We start from the raw sequence: 23,535 nt of genomic DNA, 5'->3' as shown, positions 1-23,535 counted from the left end.
GTACTGCAGTTGCTTTCTGCCAGTGTTTGCTCTAAGGGCCTAGATCTAAAACCCCAAACTGTGCTCTTTAAGAGATTTTGGACCTCAGCTCCCAGAAGCCTCAGCCATGTTGGCCAATAGTCTGGGATTCTCTGAACTGAAGTCCAAAATCTCTTCAACAGCACAGTTTGTGGACCACTGCCCTAGATCATGGTGTATATAAATACATACTAACAAATCTGAGCGATGTATTGTACACATATTTCCACCTCACTCACTTCCTTCTGCATAACCAGGGCTAGTGCCATTTTAATAGATCTTGGCTTAGCCTTAGGTTTCAGGAAGGGATCCCAATTTTAAAATGAACCATGGGATGTAGTTCTATGTTCCTTGGGACAATGGCATTATAATTTTTTCAGTTCTTCTTCACTAAGAGGAGGGAGACAGGTCTACCCACAATGTTAAAGATCCAACTTTCCAAATCTCCCACATGTAGCTGTGGATAACTGATGCTTCTCAGGCATCACAACTTCACCATGAAGGAGGACAAAAAGGAGGTGCACCAGGGGATATGCTGGAGGAGGCTGTGGATATGCAGGATCCAAAGCTGTCCTGTCCCCCTGACATGTACCTGAGATGGAAGGAAAACTACATCAGTTCTGGAGCTGGTGTAGTTTAGTACCTTTCCACTGAGGACAGTGGAAGGGAAACATTTCCCCCCAAAAGGGAAATGTATGTGAAAGGCCAAATAAAAAGGAAAAAAGACATCTCTCCCCACCCCCTAGCTCAACAGACATAAGAAAAGGAAGTCCCTCTATCCTCTCTCCCTCCCAAATATAATTGCTCCTTTTGTCACTGTAAAAACAAGCCAATTTCAAGCCACACATTCTGAAGCTGGTTTTTAAACTAGGGTTTGTTTTTGAAGCAGGATCCCGGGCTCAGAGGTAACACAAACTGAGATTGTTGTTTAAAAGTAAAAATAAACTTCACAGATGTCCTGCACCTGGCTTTACAGAAAGAGAGAGGGGTGTTGGGGGTGAGTCAGATGTTAGGCTCATTAACACTTGCCCAAATGTCTTGTACCAAAAAGTAATGCTATGTGTGAAAAAGCTCAGTATCTAGATAATCTTCTGCAAACTCTGTTTCTCGTATATATATTTTGAATGTTTATAGACCTTGAATCCTAGCAGACACTAAAAGTATAATTACTTTCAGTTTAAAATGTTAGTTAGAAAATAGAAGCAGTATGTCTATTAACATGCACAAGTATGTTTAAAATTCTGTTTTAACTTAAATGACAGGAAGTACACTGAAAATGAATGTCTATCTCTTTTCCTTAGGTTACCCTTCTCCACTTGGTGGTTCTGAGCATGCATCAAGCCCAGTTCCAGCTAATGGTCCTTCTTCTGGCCCCCAGATGCCCTCCGGCCCTGGCGGAGTCCCATTAGATGGTACTGACCCACAAGCACTGGGGCAGCAGAATCGGGGCCCTACTCCTTTTAACCAGAATCAGCTGCATCAATTGAGGGCTCAAATCATGGCCTACAAGATGCTTGCCAGAGGACAGCCTTTACCTGATCATCTTCACATGGCAGTGCAGGGAAAAAGACCAATGCCAGGAATGCAGCAGCAAATGCCAACTCTACCTCCACCTTCTGTATCTGGAACAGGACCAGTGCAAGGCCCAGGGCCTGCACCGGGACCGACACCTCCAAACTACAACAGACCTCATGGTAAGTCAGAACCCTCCTGGGGTGAGTGCTGAAGCTTTGTGACCTGTCTCTCTACTGCTAGAACAATGGCTTCCTCTCGTTTTAGGAACAGAAGTAAACTGTGTAGAAGTAAGTCTTGTTGTATGCCTTCAAATAATTTCCAACTTATGGTGACCCTATGACAACCCTATCACACGGTTTTCTGGGGTTGAGAGTGTGTGACTCACCCCAGGTCACCCAGTGAATTTCTGTGGCCAAACAGGGATCGAACTCAGGTCTGACTGTCTCAGAAATAAGTCTTACTTTGTTTATATTTCTGTCTAATGTCTATACAGGTATGGGAGGGCCTAACATGCCTCCTCCTGGACCCTCAGGAGTTCCTCCAGGAATGCCAGGACAGCCCCCTGGTGGACCCCCAAAGCCCTGGCCTGAAGGTGAGATTGTCAGTGGGAAGTGGGCAGACCAACAAAGCTGCCCCAGTGCAATATCCATAAAACATAGATGGCATATCACACTCTTTCAGTAGTACCTGTTTGGCCATTTTTGCAGGAAATTGAACTGACCTCTCTTGAGATGGTTGCACAGTAATGTTAACATAAAAAATGTTACCTGTTTGAAAAATGGCATTAAATTTCAGAGTTGATTCTTCTTCATTAATCATAGGTTGTGGTGGGTGTTATTGTATGTTTTCAAATGGGTTGTTTGGAGGGGGAGAGACATATTTTCAACGATCAAGGATATCTGATTTATCAGAAAGTGTGTGTGTGTGTATAATTTATTTATTTAGGAGATACAAATATATATTTTGCTTAGAGATTGGGGAACTGAATGGCGATGAGTGGGGACTGCATCCACTGGCACCCTCAAAAAAGATGAATTGGTTTCAGAACCACCACCACCACTTCTGAGCCCTAGAATTTTAAAGCCTTTTTAACCAACAGGAAGGTTAAATGTTTGGACTTGCAGGATGGGAAATCAGGAATGGGAAAGTGCTGTCCCATGGCCTCATCACTTCTTCGATCAGTTTCAAAACTGAGTTGAAGACCATCCTGTTCAGGGAAGCGTTCCCAGGCATTGCGTGATTGTTTTTTTATCTATTTTACTGATTATATGTACAGTGCTGTGTAAATCTACAGTGCTATATAAATAAAGCATAAAATAATAATAATAATAATAATAATAATAATAATAATAATAATAATGGGTTGCATGTAGCCCACCAGTGCCCCTAGTTTGGCTCTTTGTCCCCTCCTTTCCTCAGATTTTTGTGGGGGAATTAAAAATAGTAAATTGCCCCTCTCTAAGCCCTTAGGCAACACAGTTGCTATTGAAAGGCTATTGCTGGAGGTTCATCTTGTGTCTAGGCAGGCCCAAAAAAGCTTTAAAAAACTGGAGGAGATGGAAGATTATTCCCTATTTCCATAGAAGGCTGTATCAGGCCTGAAATACACCCTGAGCATCCCAAAGTAGGTGATGAATGGAATATTGCACTCCTGCAAGGCTTCGTTAGGTAGGTATATTTGCTCTTTTCCATTTTGTGGGTGAAGTTACTTGCTGTGTTTGTACATATGAGTACCACCTGCTGGGTGGAAATGGTGAAAATGTCCCCCATAGCCTAAGAAGTTGCTCACTGATGACTTACATTGTATAGTTTGGGCTCTGTTTCTGACTTCCTTGCACCCACATCACCGTATAGTTCCTTTTGTTTCTTAACCCTTATGTTTTACAACAAGCCAGATGAGTTTGCAGTTTTGTGAGACATGTTATTGTTTGGGAAGAGTCGTCTTTGCTGGTTCACTTACCTTGCATAGATATGTTCTGTCAAGTTAGAAATCTGTAAACATTCTATGACATCCCTGCAGCTTACTTCAGTGGCTTAGAGGAACCTTATGACCAGAAAGCAACAAGCTGTGAAGCCATTATATGTTCAAGATAGTGGTGAAATAATTATTGATATTTACTGTCCTTTCTGTAACTTTCATTTTTAGACATCTCTGCATAGAGTATGTTCATAGGAAACTGCATCTGAGATCATGTTTTATCTTGAGTATCAGCATGATGTCCTGGACAGAAAGACAGGTTTCTATGGAAAAGATCAAATCAGTTATTGATATTTGGACCAGTTACAGTCTCTCAAATTAATTTATTTCACCCAGGTTGTAAGGTTGGAATGTTTTGAGATGAGATGGGGACACCAGTGTATATTGCTTCTTTGGAAGAAGGATGGCTTTAAATGTAATGAACATAAAATATCTTTTTTGGTCATTGAAATAGACAAGCTTGGCTTTGACTATTTTGTGCTCATATCATGCTGTCAGAAGAGGGACTTACTGTTTTCTTGCTTATTATGTATTTCAATAGGACCAATGGCAAATGCTGCAGCCCCTACTAGCACACCTCAGAAACTGATTCCTCCTCAGCCAACAGGCCGTCCTTCACCAGCACCTCCAGCGGTACCTCCAGCAGCATCCCCTGTAATGCCTCCCCAAACTCAGTCACCAGGGCAACCAGCCCAACCTGCCCCAATGGTACAGCTCCATCAGAAGCAGAATCGTATCACCCCAATCCAGAAACCAAGAGGACTTGATCCTGTGGAAATTCTTCAAGAGAGAGAATACCGGTAAAACTGTGGGGCACTTAAATTATATCTTCTGTAATAGCAATAGCAATAGGATTTACATTTCTGTATCGCTTAATAGTGAACTCAGCACACTCTAAATGGCTTACAGTGTGTTAGCCAATTTCCCTCAATAAGCTGGGTACTCATTTTACTGACCTATGAAGGGATGGAAGGCTGAGTCAGCCTTGGAGCCCTGGAATCAAACTCACAACATTGTGGCTACAGGACCAGCATTTAACCACTGTGCCACTAGGGCTTTTACAACTTCACTGGGACGTCTTCCCCCTCCCCCAATATATATTCATTTTTATTAATATTTAAAACAGGACACAACCATTTATATCTCAGCAGTTACACAAATAGATTATCAATTACACTAACCAATTATTCCCTCAAACCAATACTTCATACAAACAACAGTTACACAGCTTCTCATATTGATGGAGTACAAACAATGTAAATTATTTGGAACTTCCTTCTCTGGAAGCTTGGGTGCACACCATAAATCTATCTGGCCTTCATTTCCTCTTCATTTCCTTTGCCTCTAAGTACATTTTCTTATCTGTATTAATCTGTCCTATTAAGCCTTATTCAAATAATATTTTACATCATCTTCAGTTGGAATGTAATTTCCCATTTTCAGATATAAACGTAACATTAGTTATAATTATTTCACCCACCTAACCTCCCACCCATTGGTACTTCTGATTAAGATGAGTAACTTGTTTGGGGCTCTTGGAACTACTATACCTAATCTTGGGCTTAATTGGATTAAATTGCCTGCTCTGCCACAGGCAGGAGAGACTGGCCCCATACAGACAGACCAAAATAATGCTGCTTTGAGTCACTTTGGAGGTATGTTGTTTAAATGATGCATGCATCCTAAGAGTCCAGAAGCCGCGCCAAAGCTGCGCTCCAGTCCTTAGGACTGGATCGTGGCTTTGGCGTGGCTTCTGGACCCTTAGGACGCATGCATCATTTAAACAGCATACCTCCAAAGTGACTCAAAGCAGCTTTATTTTGGCCAGTCTGTATGGGGCCCCTGTTAGCAAGCCTGTGTTGCACTTAAACAAAGCATTATAACTTTGGTTATTAAACTTTTTCATATTGGAGAGGAATGGACTGAGTAATTTAGAAACTTTGTTGCTTCTTATTTGGAAGTCTTTACTTAGTCTGAAGCCTTCCAAATGGTCTGGATAATAGTTCCCATTTCCCCTGACAATTGGCCATTTTGGCTGGCACGGACAGAAACATAACTCAACATCTGGAGTGTGCCCTGTTGCCTAGACTGATAAATCACTGCTCTGAAATCTCTTGTTAGATATAAAAGCTTTATAAACTCATGTTGACTCTTTCTGGTGTACAGATTGCAGGCTCGCATTGCCCACAGAATCCAAGAACTTGAAAACCTTCCTGGGTCCCTGGCTGGTGACCTGAGAACCAAAGCAACCATTGAACTTAAAGCACTACGATTGCTCAATTTCCAGAGGCAGGTAGGTTGTGCCATGGATTTAATACTGTTGTTCATGACTATTTGAGAAACTAGAATTTGAGGCATTAATTCAGACGTCTGTAATCTAAAAGAAACAATGTTTCTGTTTGGATGATTTCATTTAAATCAAATCAGAATTTTTTGAAAAATGAAACCAAACTTGAGACCTTGTTTGTTTGTTTGGGAGCAGAGGTGTAGATAATAATACTAATGTGTGGCTGAGAGTGGTTGTGGGCAGAGGCTGAATGCTTTTCCTCCAGCAGCATGCCATTATAATTATCAGTGCTCACTGAAAGTGGAACTTCTAAGTCAGAGGCTATGACTTGCTGGCAAATTTCAGCCCTGCAACATCTCAGTTAAAACTCTGCTTGCAGACGTGTGTAGGAGAAGAGACCGGAACCCAGCATTTCACTGGGTTGCTCATATTCTTGGCTCTTTCCTTTGGTCTAGATTTTAAAAATCTTGTTTCTTCCTAGATTTCTCAAAAAAATGTTGCATCCTGCTTTGTTGGAGGTAGCTTGACCTCATTCACTGCTGGATGGATGTTGTTTAAATTCTGGGATGGGAATCATGTGTCCTTTCGGTCTGCATGCAACCATCTTTGTGGATCCCTGCCACCACCCCAATTTTCCAGTAAAATAATCCTCCCCTCCCCAAACAGGAGAATTTCACTATCAGCATGTTCCACTCTTCTCTAAAAGAAATAATTCATCCCAACACCTTGTTTTAGCAGAAAAAGAGAGTATTATTAGCTTATGTGTAGCAAGCACTCTTGTTATAGGTATTATCTTTCACTTTTCCAGTTGTAGCCAATAACAACTTCGTAAGGAATTTTAGATGGTATGGTAGGAGTGGGTTAATGGTGTAGCCTTCTGGCCATTTCAGTTCAGGTCCCTGTATTTTTAGTCAAAAGAGAAATGTTAGGAGGTTCAACCAATGGGTCACTTAGAATGTGTCGCTTTATGCTTAAGGTGAGAGTAAAAAATAGCTTCAAGAATTATCTATATATCAGAAAACATACCTAGAAATTGGCAGGTGTCTTAGCTATTGTACAGTAAAAATTAATACAGTTTCATATTGTTAAAAATATCAGTTATGTTGACACTGTTTAAGTGGGTGTTGCTGTCAGTGCAGCATTAACCCTTGCATCTCCACTTCATATAAGTCTTAATTTTTCTGATTCTATTCCTAGGTTATGACATTATCATGGTCTGTGGTTGGCCTTAGTTTTTATATATTGTTTTTTCCCTTGAAAAGGTGGCAATGGTGGGATATCTGATGTAGTTCTGTTTCCTTTCATTTTACCTGTGCATTTATATCAGTTATACAGTGCGCCTGCATCATATGCTGGTGCCTTTTATGCAGCTTTCACTTTTATGCTGAAAGCCCTGCCTCATTTTTTGTATGGTGCTCGCATTGCGTGCACGAGCCCCATTATTTTCAATGGGGCTCGAGCATAGGTGGAACTTGCCTTACGCGGTGGGGTCCGGAACGGAACCCCCGCGTAAGGCAAGGGAGCACTGTATCAGTTACATCAAAGTTTCCATCTAGCCTGGTTCATACACTGGCAGTAGCCCTTGGGACACTATAAAGTGCGTGGTCGGAGTGTCTTGGATGACAGGATTGACATGTTATTGGTCTATTCTCTGTTCTCGACTTGTAGCTAAGGGTTCAATGTTTGGTTTAAAATGTTTGTTCAACAGCTGCGTCAAGAAGTGGTGGTATGCATGAGAAGAGATACTGCTCTGGAGACAGCACTGAATGCCAAGGCATATAAACGTAGCAAACGGCAATCCCTGAGGGAAGCTCGCATCACTGAGAAGCTAGAGAAACAGCAGAAGATTGAACAAGAACGTAAACGCCGGCAAAAACATCAAGTATGTCATTCTTCTACTTTTACTCAAAATTATGCTAGGCAAAAGGATGACAGAAATCTGAGGTGCCAGAGAGTATTTGCATTTATTAAATAGCATTTGCATTTGGTATTGGGAGGTTGTCATGTGGCTGGAAGAAGGAATTCCAAAGATTTCTTGTCTGTTTAAACATGGGTTTCCATTTCATTTGCTTCAATGGGCTGTGATTAATGTTAACTATGGTTTCTTAGGGATTTGAAAAGAAGCTATGGCCATTACAGTTTGGCTGGCTTGTTTCAAACAATTAGTAGTTAACATTAACCCTATTGGGTTGAACAAAACTGCAAATCATGGTTAAGTAAAAAATAGACGGGGATAAAAACAGTTAAGTTGAATCTGAAGTTTTTCTTATTTCTGATGGAATGGGTGGGTCCACAAGCCCAAGACTAATCTAGGCTTATTTATGTCATGCTAACACATGATTTAGTGCAGGGGTGGGAAAGGTGTTATTCTCTAGATGTGAGAAGGTTAAGAGAAGAGGAAAATAAGAAGAGGGTATCATTGTTAAGAAATATGCAGAAAATACAAAGCTGCACATCTTATGTATTTCTCCTATTGTAGGTAATTATTTGATTAGCATAGAGATTTAACTTATTACTGAACCCTTGTCCACAAAGGGAGCTACCGGTAGATAAAATTTCCAGTGCTATAAAATCAAACCTGTTACCACAGTGCTGCATATCTGGAGGATAATGTCTGGGAAGTTTCATTGACACAGACATATAACCTAGGATTTAATTGAAAAATGCATTGCATTGTTTTGCTGAGGAATGTTGCCTGTGTGTCATTCTCACTGTTTTCGTGTTTGGTAGATTATAGGGTGAGAGATAGTGATCCAGTGCTACCCACTGATTTCAAAAATAATATTTTTTGAAGTTGCTGACAAGATGCCTGACTTTTCATTTAGTTTACAGGAAAGTCTTAATAGCTGCTGAAATGCTGAGATGGAATATAGCAGAGACAGTAGGAAGGAGGTGGCCTGAGGACATTTGTGGATTTAAAGTGCATAGAAAATAAAGTGGTCAAGTCATTGGAGATGGACAGAGAGCATTATGGGTCTGATCCATGGGAACCATAGAGACATGTGCTTTCAGGTTCAAATAACACATGGCACAGGAAATCTAATAGGAATTCCTCATATTTTTAATGCTTTACTGAAAAGCAGGTGCATAAGGCTCCAAGTGTGATCTAAACAGCCATACTTGTAGTGGATTAATCTTTCTACCACCACCATCACCATTTTTTCCAGTTAAGATTGCCCCAGCAAAGATGCCTATAAACCCCAAACCTACTTTTTTTTCTGTGCTGAGGCTAATAGCTTTGGTGACCAATTTAGTTAGAAGAAATATGCAGAGGAAAGGAATAAGAAAAGCTTCTCTGTTGCTCTTGGGAGCCTTCAACTCATTTAGTGACCTTGAGGCAACCCTATTATGGAGCTTTCTTGGCCAGATTTGTTCAGAATGGATTTGCCTTCACCTGAGGGTGAGAAAGTCTGACTTGCCTAAAGTCATCTGGTGGGTTTTCATGGTCAAGCGGGAACTCGAGCCCTAGTCTCCAAGTTCCTAATCCAATGCCCAAGCCACTACACTACACTGATTCTCAGAAAAAGCTTCTTACCCACCAATAAATATTTAAGTCCTTTTTCTTGCTTTGCTCTTTACTGGAGAGAATACTTTTATGATTGCTGATAGTGCAGTTCTAAAATTCTGTATATTAAAAAATGGCAAGTTCTGGTACATATGTTAAAAAATCCCTTCCTGTCTTTCATTCCTTTTGTTTTAAAGGAGTACCTCAATAGCATTCTCCAACATGCCAAGGATTTCAAAGAATATCACCGATCTGTCACTGGCAAGATTCAAAAACTTACAAAGGCTGTGGCCACTTATCATGCCAATACTGAGCGTGAGCAAAAAAAGGAGAATGAAAGAATTGAGAAGGAGAGAATGCGCAGGTTAATGGTAAGGCTTTTTGTTTTTGTCACAGGTTTAAGCTTTTATGCATAAAATGTACCTGGCTGAGTTGTGTAGGCTACAGTTTGATAATGGTTGGAGGGTTTTTTTCCCCAGTCTAAAGAAATTAAATACTGTATGTGTGGTTTTTTTAAAAGGCTGAAGATGAAGAAGGTTACCGTAAGCTTATTGATCAAAAGAAAGATAAACGCTTAGCCTACCTGCTTCAGCAGACAGATGAATATGTGGCCAACCTCACAGAGCTGGTGAGGCAGCACAAGGCTGCACAAGTTGCAAAGGAGAAGAAAAAGAAGAAGAAAAAGAAGGTAATATGGGACTAGTTTAAGTTCAGTAATGCAGATGAAACCAAATCTGTGTGTAGGCAGATCAGTTGTTCTCAGATAGTGGGGCAGGACCCTGGGTAGGCAGAAAGTTGCTCAAGGGGGGTGGGGGGAGGGAATGTGAGACTTGGAGGCCCTGATCCCTCCTCTTCCTCAAACTTTTTTATGTGTAAAAGTTACTCATGTGTTGAATTAAATACTGAATTTACTTAAACAAAACTGTTCTAATCTGAACAATGTTATTATAAAATCTTAGCATATGAATATACATGAATGTGTGAATGACAATACACACACTAAATAAACAAATATATTTATTTATATACTCTGTCAAGGGAGTGGTGTGATGTCCACATATCCATGTAAAGGGGGGTCCCAAGGGTAAAAAGCTTGAGTGCCACTGGATTAAATCATTAGAGTGGAGTGGAGAACCAGTGGCCATCTGGGTGGTGTTGGGCTACACTCCACTATCAATGACTATTGGCCATGCTGACTAGGGCTGATGGTAGTGGACATCCCAGCAGCATGTGGAAGATCACAAGATTCAAGTACCTGGCTTATATGCTTCTCATTGTCATATTCATATTTCTATTGCCTCTGACTAGGGTCCATCTCTGTTTATAGAACCAAAGTTTGGTTAGAATAATAGTAGTGTTTCACTCTTAACCAAGCATAAAAACATATTCATAGCAGTCTGACTGATAAAGCTATCAATGGCAACTGGTCATGATGGCTGCATATTTTCTCTAGTATCAGAGACAGTGTGCTTCTATAGATTAGCTGACAGATGATGTGAATAGTAGTGTGTTGTTATGCTCATGCTTTGCTTGTAGGCTTCCTAAATGCATTTGGTTGGAATCTATAAGAACAGAATTCTAGTTTTAATACTAAATAGGTCTTTGGTCTGGCATAGCTCTTCTTTCTTTCTCAAATTGCAGAATTAAGTAGTAGAATGCTAAATGTTTGAGGGCTGTGCAAAGCTTCTTGTTAGAAGCACTTCCAAGATGCATGTATTTAAAACTGGATGATCTGAGCAAGAAGTAGAATAAGAAAACAATATTCTATTTCAGAAAGAACTCAGGTGGTGATTTCACTTCTTATCTTGTCAAATCCTAACATCTTGAGGTGTCTAGGCATAGTCCAGTCCTCTTACTCCAGACTAGGATCTGAAACAGTAGTGTAAACCTGGCTCAGTCTTCCGGGTGAGTCTGGTGAGGAGGAGATGAAGAGGAATAGACTGTGTAGTAAGCAGTCCCAGTAGAAAACCTGGTTCAGCATCGGGTAAAGTTTGATTGGCATTACAAGCTTCCAGCATGGCGTTTGGAGGAAATGGACTTGTAAACAGTGACCAAATAGCCACAAGGCCACTTGTGAATTACAGTCGGCCCTTCTTATACATGGATTCAAGCATCCATGGTTTGAAAATGTTCAAAAAAAGTATAAATTTCAAATATCAAACCTTGATTTTCCATTTTTTATAAGGGACACCACTTTGCTATTTCATCATATTTAATGGGACTTGAGCATACATGGATTTTGTTATCCACAGTGGATCTTGGAACCAAACCACAGCGTATAACAAGGGTCCACTGTACTGAGTGTGCTTAGTTCTGTTTAGTGTTTTAAGGAGACTGTTAACAGAATGTACTCTTGTGAGAATTATGTCAGTCTATTAAAGCACATCTCTCCTGCTAGCTTTGGTTAGAAACCAAGAATGACAACCATACTGCCTTTGACTTTCATCAACTGATGTTGAACAGGACTGTCTTCTGCTGGAATTGCTAGTGTGACAGCAGAATGATTAGTAGCAATAGCATCTGGACATGCAGCCATTCCCCAATCTGTTTGCAGATTGACATTTCCACAGTTGGGACTTTTTTGCATTCACAACATATTTGGAAACAGTGGTTTGTCTAGATTGCAGAGCATCTAGTTGAGGCCTTTACATTGTTCCCCACCTAGTCACTTTAAGTCCTGTTTCTGCCATCACTCCTGCCTTTCCTTTGTTGCAATAATACTCGGTAAGTATTCCAGTGGAGAAAAGCAGTGGTGATACTTGTAGGTATAGTTGTTATGTGCAGTGGGAACAAAAGCAGTGCTGATAACTCGTTTGGAATAACCTGGGTGTCTGATATGGTTGTCTCAGTTAGCTTTTGGGCTCCTTCAGATCTAGAGACCCATGCCTTGTGCCTAGGAGAGAACACACATGAAAATGAAAATAAGATCACTTTTTCAAGAATACGCAGGGTGAAATCTTATGGATGAGACTGGAAAATTTGCATAATTGCTACATGTGCAAGAAACAAAGTATTCTGAGGTATAGAGGATTTGGTATTTTTGTAGGTGGTGCTTGAAGGGTTCTTCTCTAGTATGCTCATACATTATGAAGAACAGCCCTGTAGGATCTAAGGAGGGATTTGTGTAATCCAGTACGTGGTTCACACAAAGGCAAATAAGATATCTAGAGGAAGTCAACAAGCAGTACAGGACTGCAAAGGTTTCTGATCATGAAGTGACCACCTCTGCTGAACAGGAAACAGAGATTTTCCATTTTCAAAGAAGTCTGTTTCAATATCAATAGACGACAAGAATGAAAACAGGGAGGAAAACTGGAGAGGGAGGAAAAGATGTCTTTTGGTACCTTTAAGATAGACAGATCTATAAACCTGTTAATCTTACAGGTAATACAAAACACCTTTTTCTTTTTGATAATGTGACTATAGATTAGGGTAGATCTAGACACAGAGTGCCTTATTGCTTCTTACAGAATATCTAATGTTGGCATGATTTTATTCATCCATCAATAAATCAGTTTATATAGCCACTCCATAACTCTAGTCAGTGTGTAAAACATATACAGTACAACTAACAATAAAACCTTGAGTAGTTCGTTGGGAAGTTCATCATGGCCTTGAGTATTGTTTCTGAGGGAAAAAGTGGGGTACAAGTGGTGGTCGTGGTGGTAAAGATGATGATATTTAATGGACAAAGTACTGTTTATATTGTATGTTTCATTATTACTGTACCTTGTTCTGAAATCTAGAAATCAAAGTGGCCTGTAAGCCTTCATTTTAAAAAAACACACCTACAAATATAATTCAAAAACGCATATAATAGGGGAGAAGTGAGGATGAGCTTAATGTTTCCACTATACAGTATTAATTCTCAGCAAATCATTCCCTAGTGGATTCCCCTTCCACAGGAAGGATTCCCAGATGTGGTTCTAGGCAAGAGGAGAGGAAGACACTGAGAGGGGAGGGCTTGTAGTAGAAAGGGTTAAGCATTACTGCCACTCTGACCACTGCTACACATCTGAAAATACTCTGCTGTTACTTTGCTGGTTGACAGTACATGCATACCTGGGATCTCGTATTTGTTGTTCTTTATTGCAGTTCTTCCCTCTTCTCTATTCCTTTTGTCTGATTTATATACTACTGTCACAGCACTTTCTCTGTGGAGGGAAAGGAAATTCCTCTAACTAGAACAGGAGAATGAAGATAGATGGAGGATGTTCTTAAACATTTGTTAAAATGAGGTTTTGACTGAGTTTTCTATAGTTTGCTTTTCCTTAACCCTGATGAGCAGTGGTTAAATGCCTATATTGCAGCCACTCACTCATAATTCGCAAGGTTGTGAGTTCAATCCCAGCCAAGGGCTCAGAGTCAACTCAGCCAGGCATCCTTCTGCAGGTTGTTAAAATGAGTACCCAGCTTGTTGGGGGCAATTAGCTTACACATTGTAAACCGCTCAGGGAGTGCCTAAGTTCACTAATAATCAGTTTAGACATATACTTACTATTGTTATTAACAGTGAAAAAGAGCATTTCTCCAAAATGTTCTGTTTTAAATACCTGTGACTGATATTTCTGTCAACAATGGATGCTACTAATTATATCTTTTTCCTTTTAGAAGCCTGAGACTGCAGAAGGGCAGACAGCAGCAATTGGACCAGATGGTGAAGTAAGATTTTGGAGAAAAAAATGCAACTCAGAATTGAAATGATTCTATTTTACTAGGAACGTGTTTTGTATAGTGGGGGAAAGAACCAGTTTCTTTGGATTCTCAAATGAGGAAAGGGACCAGATTGGAAGTCACTGTATGCCTCCCCTTAAGGTTAATTATTGACTTCTTATGTCTTTGTGGCACAGTTCTGATGTCCTATTACAAATGTGTGCTGTTAGAAAACATTCCTAATTTGGACAGTATTTTGGACAAATTACACTCTTAAAAAGAGACACACACTCGGGAATTATTAGTTAAGTAAATTGTTTTGCAGTAAGAAACAAACAAATTCAACCCTTTCTGTCAACATTAGATATACTGGACTTTGTGTGTATGTTAGAATGACTAACATATTTAAAATGCTGTAACAAGACATTTCAGTTGCTCTGAATCCAAGCCAGTTAAATTGCGAGAAAAAGAAAAAGACAGAACATCACTAGTTGTCACCTACAGAGGTTCTAAGTGGCAGGCTTTAGTTGCCTACATGCAACATCCCAACCTTAAATAACTATTTACTAACAATAGTGAATAACATATAATATGGTAATATAGTGGTAATATAGGCAGAAGATCATGTTACAAAGCCAGATGCCAACTTTGCCCTCATTTCTGTTCTGGGAGCAGCATTAGCATTACTAATAATGGCCCAGTACACATGGGCATTTAGTTTAGTACACATGGGCGTCACGTGCTAGGGTTGCCTGGGGGCAGAGCACCCACATGCCCCGTAACCTTCACACGTGACGAAGGCGTAACAATGGCAGCGCCCTGTATACATGGGTGCCACCATTGTTACGTAAGTGTCGCACGGCATCCGCATGGCGCCATATAGTGTTTATGTAACGGGTGTGCCAGTGGCGCACTTGTTATGCTGCCGCCACGGCATAAATAGAACCTGCTTTTCGCAGGTTTGGCGGTGGCGGCTTGCCTGTGAAGGAAAATCAGGTGCTGTGTACTGTGCCAATGTCACCCACAATGTCAGAAGTGCATTACTTACTTATCCTCCAATATGATATGTCATCCCATATGTCATCCCATGTCAACAATGCCTCTCTGCCCTCTGCATTGGACAAATAGGACAGTCTCTGCATAAGAGAATAAGTGGATGTCTTAGGTCTTGGAACTGGACTTTCAGCAATGTATTCTGTCTGTTTTCTGACCCTGTATTTTATAGGGTCAAATCAAAGTCCTTACCTCCAGAAACAATCTCCTTCTTCCTTCCGCCTTTATTAGAGGGTCAAGATGATTCTGGAAGTCACAGTCATTTATTCCTCTTTCATAAGGAAAAATTGAGAACTTGTGTCAGGTCCAGGATAATAACTGTTTCAAGCTTTTAAAAAACCTTAAACCCAATTTAATTATTGTTGAAGCGACTCTGTCCAAGTCATTGGGGAACCCTAATTCTATTCCTTCAGATAAGGAGGGATGAAAGCTCAAGGCAGCGGTCAAGGCCTAAGCCTCAGTTTAATTATTTCTTCATATTGTGAACTGTCAGGTTCTTATAGTAGCCTACAGCAATTTTTGTAGGAAAAGATGCTTCCCCTTTTTGAACACCTGCCTGAAGAAGATAAGAGAGTTGTGGGCTTTTTCCATGTGGACGCACGTAAACTAGCAGCCCAATAGATAGTGATGGCATGTCGATCCATAGGGAGAGGCAGGATATAAATAAAAATTATTATTATTATTATTATTATTATTATTATTATTATTATTATTATTACGTGGTCAATTTTATCTTCTGCATCAAGCATGGCTAAGATCATCAAGCCTTTCTCCAGAAGGAAGAACACTTATCTCAGGTATCTCCTTTGATGAGGTCTTTTGAACAGTAAGGCTAACAAAAAGTTGGAGCATGCCCAGAAGATGTGCACCATTGCTAAGAAGTATGGTCTGAAGTAGCAAGCATATCAGCAAAAACAGTCATTGCCGTGGTGATCTTCTTCCCAGTCTTCCCATTTGCTGCTTTTGTTATCAAAAGCTGCATTCCCAAGCATCTTCATCATCTAAATCCTAGTTGTTCAGTAAATACCTTTCTTCTTAAAAAGAGGGGGGGAAAGGATTCTTCTAAATGTTGCCTTTGCCTGTGTACAACCTTCATCCATCCTCTCCCCACTTTTTGGAGACTGTATTTCCCATTTTCTTCCTTCTATTTTCTATTTTCTTCCTTCTGCAGGATTCCACCACAATGGACTTGTGGGTCATTGATATAATGATCAGGACATATGTAGCCCAATTAGACAGCTTACACCTGTTAGGGGATTTTTTGACCAACACAAGCATCGCCAGTTCTACAGGAAGAAATATCCACTCTGTTAAGGAAAGGTGCTATCAAGAGGTGCCACCACCTAGCGTTCCCCAAAGTTTCTTTTAAAGATATTTCCCAGTCCCAAAATGGCAAGGGGAGCTTCGTCCCATTCTAGACTTGAGGAACATCAGTTTATTCATAACACACTGTAGGTTCAGAACCTACTGACCCAGTGTAGAGCAAAATTCTTCATCTAGATCTAGACACATTGCAACTCACAGCCTGGAGGATCCTGCTCTTCAGGGGTTACCAGTGTCAGTCATCTCATTACTTAGAGCACCTTAGAGGGAATCAACAAGATCATATCTTTACATGGCGGAAGTGTCATTCATTCTTGTCTATTCTGCAGTTACACTGACATAATATTACAATCCATCGCATTCTGCTATTTCGCTCTACCCTCAGTGTCTATCCTTTTCACCTCTGAGAGTATATAGTGCACCTGCATGGGCGCATTATATGCTGCTTTCAGCATATGCTGAAAGCAGCGATGGAAGAAGCGCTGCCGCACGCCAGAATAAGTAATGGGGCATGCGCACATGGTGTACACATGCCGCTGGAAGCATGAGCCAAGATGAATAAAAAGACATGGTTGCTATATACAGTGGTCCCTTTTTTTACGCGGGGGAACTGTTCCGGACCCCCTCGCGTAAAAGAAATTCCGTGTATGCTTGAGCCCCATTAGAAGTAAACCATGGATGCTTGAATCTGTTGATAAAAAAAATCTGTGGCTAACAATATAATTCTAATACATTTAGAAATTCTTTCTAATTTACAAACCTATATGGCATTGCCACAATGTGTGCATATACAGTTGCCCTCCATATCCATTGGGGTTTTTTTATCCATGGATCCAACCATCTACAGCTTGAAAATAGTCAATAAATAAAAATAAAAATTTAAAAAAGCAAACCTTGGTTTTGCCATTTTAAATTAAGGGAGACATTTTACTAAACAACTGTATTTAATGGAACTTGAGAATCCATAGATTTGGTCCTGGACCAAACACCTGTAGATATCAAGGGCCCATTGTACTTTGCTGTACTTGTTCCACAATTTGCTATGGGACACAAACCCGCTCCTTAATAGTATGTGTCCAATGTATGCCATGGATACACTTGCAAGTTCAGTCAGTCCAAAAGATTTCTGCTCAGAAGTCCAATTGACTTTAATTGAATTCACTTCCAGATAAATGTAGCAGAGCCCTAAGATTTAAGTTTATATCTGCTTACTTGAGAGTAGATGTTATTGATCTCAATTAGACCCCTGAGTAAATATAAGATTATGTGCTTCGTATATTATTCTTAATGCTTAAAGGTAATTTCTAAGAACTGCTGTTGTGTGCCTTCAAGTCATTACCAACTTATGGTGATGGGCTTTTCTTAGCAAGATTTAATCAGAAGGGGTTTGCTTTTGCCTTCCTCTGAGGCTGAGAGTGTGATTTGCCCAAGGTCACCCAGTGGGTTTCCATGGCCAATCAGGGATTCAAACCCTGGTCTCCAAAGTCATAGTCAGAGGCTGAAACCAATACGCTGACTCTTGAGCTGACTCATAATGGCTCTAAGAACTCCTTAGGTCTATCATGTAGGTGTATCTCCTTAATGGTATTCTATTCTTTACTAATTTGAATTTGCCAAGGAATTTAGAATGGCATACATTGGCAATTATCCCCCAACACCACATCCTATACAGGTTGAGTCTCCCTTGTCCAAAATTCTTTGGACCAGAAGTGTTTTGTATTTTAGTTCTGGTTTTTTGTTTGTTTTGTATTTTGGAATATTTGCATATACATAATGAGGTATTTTGGAGATGGGACCCAAGTCTAAACATTATTTATACTACTTTACTTTAAATGATGCCATTTTGGCTCTTTCTCCCTTCCCTTCTAGGTCCATTTCTCCCTTTCTGTCACAGATTTAAATTAGTGGGTGACTTTATTTGGGCAATGCTTTCTTTATGGAAGTGAGAGAAATACATTTAACATACAGGTATTCTTTCTCAGCCTTTAGATGAAACCAGCCAAATGAGTGACCTTCCTGTGAAAGTGATCCATGTAGAGAGTGGGAAAATTCTTACTGGAACAGATGCACCAAAGGCAGGACAACTGGATACCTGGTTAGAAATGAATCCTGGGTAAGGTTCCATCAGATATTGCACTCCAACATTTTAACAGGAAAACACATGTAAATGAAGCCTTTTGGTTTTCTTTGTTTTTATATCATACTATGTGATGGTCCACTATCCCCATATTTTGAACTGTGGCCCTGATTTGGTTCTAGAAAAGCTAGAAGAGCTGGGGGGGGGGAATGCAGTATGTGTACTGGAAGATATTTTGAAACTTGGTCACCTTTCTTCTTTGTTATTATATTCAGTGATTTTCAAGAGTTGCTAGCCTATAGGTTGGTCTGTCTTTGATGATTTTGAAAAGGCATTAGACAATTCATGGAGTATGGGTTAATAGCTTTGGATTTCCCTATAAAGTGGTAGTAGACTTTCTGTGATAGTGTTTTGGTTTTTTTTACCTGTTCTTCAAACTGGCAAAAGCAAAGAACAGTCCAGGACCTTGTAGCTTCATTTGTAGCAATATATATATATATATATATATATATATATATATATATATATATGTAGTCTGCCCTCGGTGGACTTGCAATCCATGGATTTAACCATCCGGAGATGGCAAGCCCCCCTTTTTCTTAATGGCAGTGCGTGTGTGTGACTATGCTAGCAGGTATGCATACGTGTGCCAGACCACTATTAAAAACAGGGCTTGAGCATGTGCAGATTTTGGTATTCATGGGATGGGTGGGTGTTCTGGAACAGATCCCCCATGGATCTAGAGGTCTGACAATATATCCACAATAATTTATTAATATATTTTGAATAAACTATACTTTTAATATATCAAACCTTACAATGTTATGACATAGTTGTACATCAGCTAGCTATTCTGATTAAGGAGTAAAGATATCAATGGCTAAAACCCCCAAAGGTTTTATTGTAAGAACTCCATTAAAGATAGAATAACTATCTCAGAGCCTTGTCATATTACACAAAACTAAGCTGTTCTATTTTTTCACCTGAAAAGCCATATTTTGCAGAAAAATTGGGAAAAACCAGACTATAGAATATTTTCATATAGAATGATGAATAAAATGTCTAAGACAGGGTATTCACATACTTACTGCCCCAAAATAATTTTTAAAAACTATGTAGAATATATACAGTATCAGATCATTAAAATGTCTTGACCTGGTTTCCTTTTCTCATTTCCTTTTATACTAATTATTATTTTTTTCATATTTGTCTGGCATTAAAAAGGATTAGAAGGGATAAAATAATTTTCTTTGTTTTACTAATCTTGATTATTTCTTCTATTTTATTTTATTTTATTTTTTCTGTTCCTCAGATTGGCAAAAGCAAAGAGCAGTTCAGGACTTTGTAGCTTCATTCGTAAGACACACACAGACACACCCCACTTTTAATATATAGAACATTGCAATATTATGCCAAATTTCTATAGCTCCCTCTTTTCTGCCCTCGCTTCTCCATATCTTCAATCTCTCTCTCTCTCTACAGGCGCCTTCCCGTCAGACCCGTCAGACTTCAAACATGCTCTCATTTCCCCAATTCTGAAAAAAACTTCTCTTGACTCCTCCTCTTTGTCTAGCTATCGTCCGATTTCTCTTCTTCCCTTTCTTTCTCAGGTTTTGGAACGGGTTGTTTATTCTCGCTGTCTTGAGTTTCTTGAAGCCAACTCCATCCCTGATCCCTTTCAGTCTGGTTTCCGCCCAAGGCATTCTACAGAGACAGCTCTCACTAAGATCTCGAATGACCTTTTACAGGCCAAGGCTAATGGCCTTTACTCTGTTCTTATCCTTCTCGATTTGTCTGCAGCCTTTGACACCGTTGATCACTTTCTCCTAATTGACATACTCTCTGACCTTGGGTTCTCAGACTCTGTTCTTGAATGGTTTAGATCTTATTTGTCTGGCAGATCTTTTGCAGTGGTTGCAGGTGGTCAGACTTCGTCCTCTGTTCCCTTATCTGTTGGAGTTCCTCAGGGCCCTGTTCTGGGTCCCCTTCTGTTTTCTCTCTACACGCTGTCCTTAGGAAAACTCATCAGCTCTTTTGGTTTTTCCTACCGTCTGTATGCCGATGACACCCAGTTGTATCTTTTCACCCCTGACCTTTCTCCAAGGCTTGAACAGCAAGTCTCGTCTTGCCTCACAGCTGTCTCACAGTGGATGCGCCATTGGCGTTTGAAACTCAACATGTCCAAGACGGAGCTTCTTGTCTTTCCTCCTAAGCCCACCCTTCAACACCCCTTTTCTGTCTCTGTGGACAACATTTCTATTCAACCAGTCCAACAAGCCCGCAGTCTTGGTTTTATCTTTGATTCTTCTTTGTCGTGTATCCCTCAGATCCAGACCACAGCCAAGGCTTGTAGATTCTTTTTGTACAATATTGCTAAAATCCGACCTTATCTCTCCGCCTCTACTGCCAAGATCCTAGTCCATGCCTTAGTGATCTCATGACTTGATTACTGTAACATCCTTCTGGCAGGGCTTCCTCTTTCTCACCTCCGTCCCTTAATTTCTGTCCAGCATTCAGCTGCACACATTATCACATCTGCCCACCGCTGTGACCATATCTCTCCTGTGTTGGCATCCCTTCACTGGCTCCCCCTCCCTTTCCGCATTCAGTATAAGCTCCTGCTGTCGACATTTAAAGCCCTCCATGGACTGGCCCCTCCTTACTTATCAGACCTTATTTCTCCTCACCTTCTCACTCGGGCCCTCTGTTCTGGTAGTCAAGGTCTGCTGTCTCAGCCCAGGATTTCCTCTGCCCCATCTCAGATTCGCCCCTTTTCACTCGCTGCCCCTCACTCCTGGAACCTTCTTCCCCCACGAGCAAGAGCCATCACCTCTTTAACCAGCTTCAAAACGGAGTTGAAGACCATCCTGTTCAGGGCAGCGTTCCCAGGCATTGCATAATTGTCACTTGCTATTTGATGTTCTTTTGTTGCCTGTTTTACTGAATCATTTCCTGTATTGCTATGTATTTTATATGTATTATCCTACTAGAGAGGCCCCTTCCCCACCACCACTCCCTTTGTGTCGTGTCTTTTTAGATTGTAAGCCTGAAGGCAGGGAACCGTCCAATTAAAAAGATTGTATGTACAGCGTTGTGTAAATTTACAGCGCTTTATAAATAAAGGTTAATAATAATAATAAATGTTTCTAGAATAACAAAATGGTATTCTCTGACAGGGTGCGCGCCCATCCATGATGGCATCCATGGCATGCAGCACCCAAACGGCACTGGCTGGAAGGCGCATCATCATGGGCACAAGCGCGCCAATGACATTCCTTCCAGGAAGCTGTTCAGAGCAGCTTTTGGGGGGGCGTGGATCGGTGCTGCAGCATGCAGCTGCTGTGGCACCAATCCAGGGCATACAGGGGTGGCATTCAGCCACCCGTCTGTATAGTCCCATAGTCTCTTTCTTCTCCCTCCTCTACCTGAAATTCCCAAATGACAAAGAAGGATATAGCAACTTTACTCAGTTTGGTTCCTTGTTTATAAGCAGGCATAAAACTTTCATATATAATAATTTTTCCAGTATTATTAATCTTAAATTTCAATATATGTTTAAATAGATATGAAGTAGCACCAAGATCTGATAGTGAAGAAAGTGGATCAGAGGAGGAGGAAGAGGTAAGAAGAAATGATCTGGCTTCTTTATTGCTTTCTTTTTATTGGAAGCAAAATGAAATATAAAAGTATGTTGTACTGAAGACATTTTAACTTTGCTTAATACGTGTCACTTCAGTGTGTTTTCTGCTCTTCTGTCTCTTTTTTTCAGACAAAGATTTCTTATATGCACAGAAGACATAATTCATGGGGTGGTACTTATTTCTTATTGCTGCCTTAGGCTTAAGTAACACGTAAATCAAGCCACAAGAGTGAAACTGCCTCTAGGCAGCTTCATCGTATAAAACTTCTGTCTGCTTCATTAAGGTAGATTACTGTGTTATGTGCCTTGGTGGCACAATTTGATGGGTGTGGTATATTAACCAGACAGTCTATTCTATCAATGTTGGCGAGAGATGTACTTCCCCAGGCAGGCACATGATTTGCCAGTTGTGGGAAAGGTGTAAAGTAGACATCAGATTAAAGCAGACTTGATAGACCAGGAGTGGCAACTTTGGTGGGCCCAATTTTAGGTTCCCGGATTCTTCTATTTGCTACAGTCACCTCACCACAATTCACTGCATGCCACCAACATTCAAGTTGACAAGGCAGCTGGGAGTGTAAGAAAATTAATGTAGTAACTCCAAGCCATAACATGCAGTGATAGAAATGCATAAACATTCAAACAGCAACTTCAGAGCCAATTAAATAAATACAAGATGGTATTTACAACATATAATCTAAACAAACAATGAATATACGAAATCTAAAATGACTGCTACGGTATGGCCAAAGATGCATACGGAAGAGCTCTCCTTCTGATTTTAAGGGATAAGAAAGTAAAACTTGCCACTTGATTAGTAACATGCAGAAGGTCATCTGCCGGTAAATAGTTGACATATTCCTCTTCGGAACGTGACAATCTTAGTATAATCTGGCTCAGAAATCTAACTGTTTTGTTGCCATAAAAATGACAATATAAAGCTTTCATGTTTAATGCCTTCCTCTTGACCCAGCACAGGAATACAGTTGCCATTTCGCAGGGAACTTATTAAACCTGCCCTCAAGGTATGCAGTGAGCATACTTTGGAAAATTGGACTGGAAAATGCTTCTGTAGGGGGGTGCTAGTAAGGTCAATGGTACCAAAAGAGACATATATTTTTCTTTAAATGAGGGTACCACATGGAAAATTTTGAGCGCTGGACCAAACTGACATCTTGATTAATTGACAAATAGCCAGTTGTACCTTCTTTATATCCCACATCTTAATGATTTCTAGTGAAGGCAAAGAATAAATTTGTAAAACAGGCAAAGGCATACTAGCTCCTTTCTTAAAGTGCCAAAAGCAAAATTTAACGGTCTCCAGAAAAATTGGCCAGTTCTTTAAAATATTTTAACAGTTTCATGTGAACTCTACATGAACTGAAGGTAGCCCAACTTGCAGTCTTAAATGTGAAGCAGGAGTGCCCTGGGAAAGTCCCAAAATTGTCCTCGGAAAATTGTTTTGAACTGCCTGGGTTGATTCAGC

The 23,535-nt window shown here is 40.3% G+C and overlaps 1 protein-coding gene across 16 annotated transcripts in view; it reads left to right on the top strand.

Moving 5' to 3' along the window:
• The window catches only part of LOC149323029 (SWI/SNF-related matrix-associated actin-dependent regulator of chromatin subfamily A member 4), an 87,420-nt gene that overhangs the window by 19,611 nt on the left and 44,274 nt on the right, over positions 1-23,535 (top strand). For 14 of the 16 annotated variants that reach the window (XM_089486281.1, XM_089486271.1, XM_089486267.1 and 11 more), the window contains exons 5-14: positions 1,320-1,712; positions 2,027-2,125; positions 4,053-4,311; positions 5,678-5,804; positions 7,507-7,680; positions 9,501-9,674; positions 9,824-9,991; positions 13,915-13,965; positions 18,315-18,445; positions 21,973-22,030. In XM_089486281.1, the coding sequence (XP_089342407.1) occupies positions 1,320-1,712; positions 2,027-2,125; positions 4,053-4,311; positions 5,678-5,804; positions 7,507-7,680; positions 9,501-9,674; positions 9,824-9,991; positions 13,915-13,965; positions 18,315-18,445; positions 21,973-22,030 (1,634 nt within the window). The remainder of the gene's footprint in view (positions 1-1,319; positions 1,713-2,026; positions 2,126-4,052; positions 4,312-5,677; positions 5,805-7,506; positions 7,681-9,500; positions 9,675-9,823; positions 9,992-13,914; positions 13,966-18,314; positions 18,446-21,972; positions 22,031-23,535) is intronic. The other 2 variants (XM_089486269.1, XM_089486298.1) reach the window with 1 other exon arrangement.

Source organism: Sceloporus occidentalis, unplaced genomic scaffold (genome assembly GCF_023333645.1).
Source record: "Sceloporus occidentalis isolate IW3139 unplaced genomic scaffold, rSceOcc1.0.p SCAF_1, whole genome shotgun sequence".
Classification (NCBI taxonomy): domain Eukaryota; kingdom Metazoa; phylum Chordata; class Lepidosauria; order Squamata; family Phrynosomatidae; genus Sceloporus; species Sceloporus occidentalis.
Note: the sequence above shows the minus strand (reverse complement) of the source record. Positions and strands in the feature narration are given on the sequence as shown.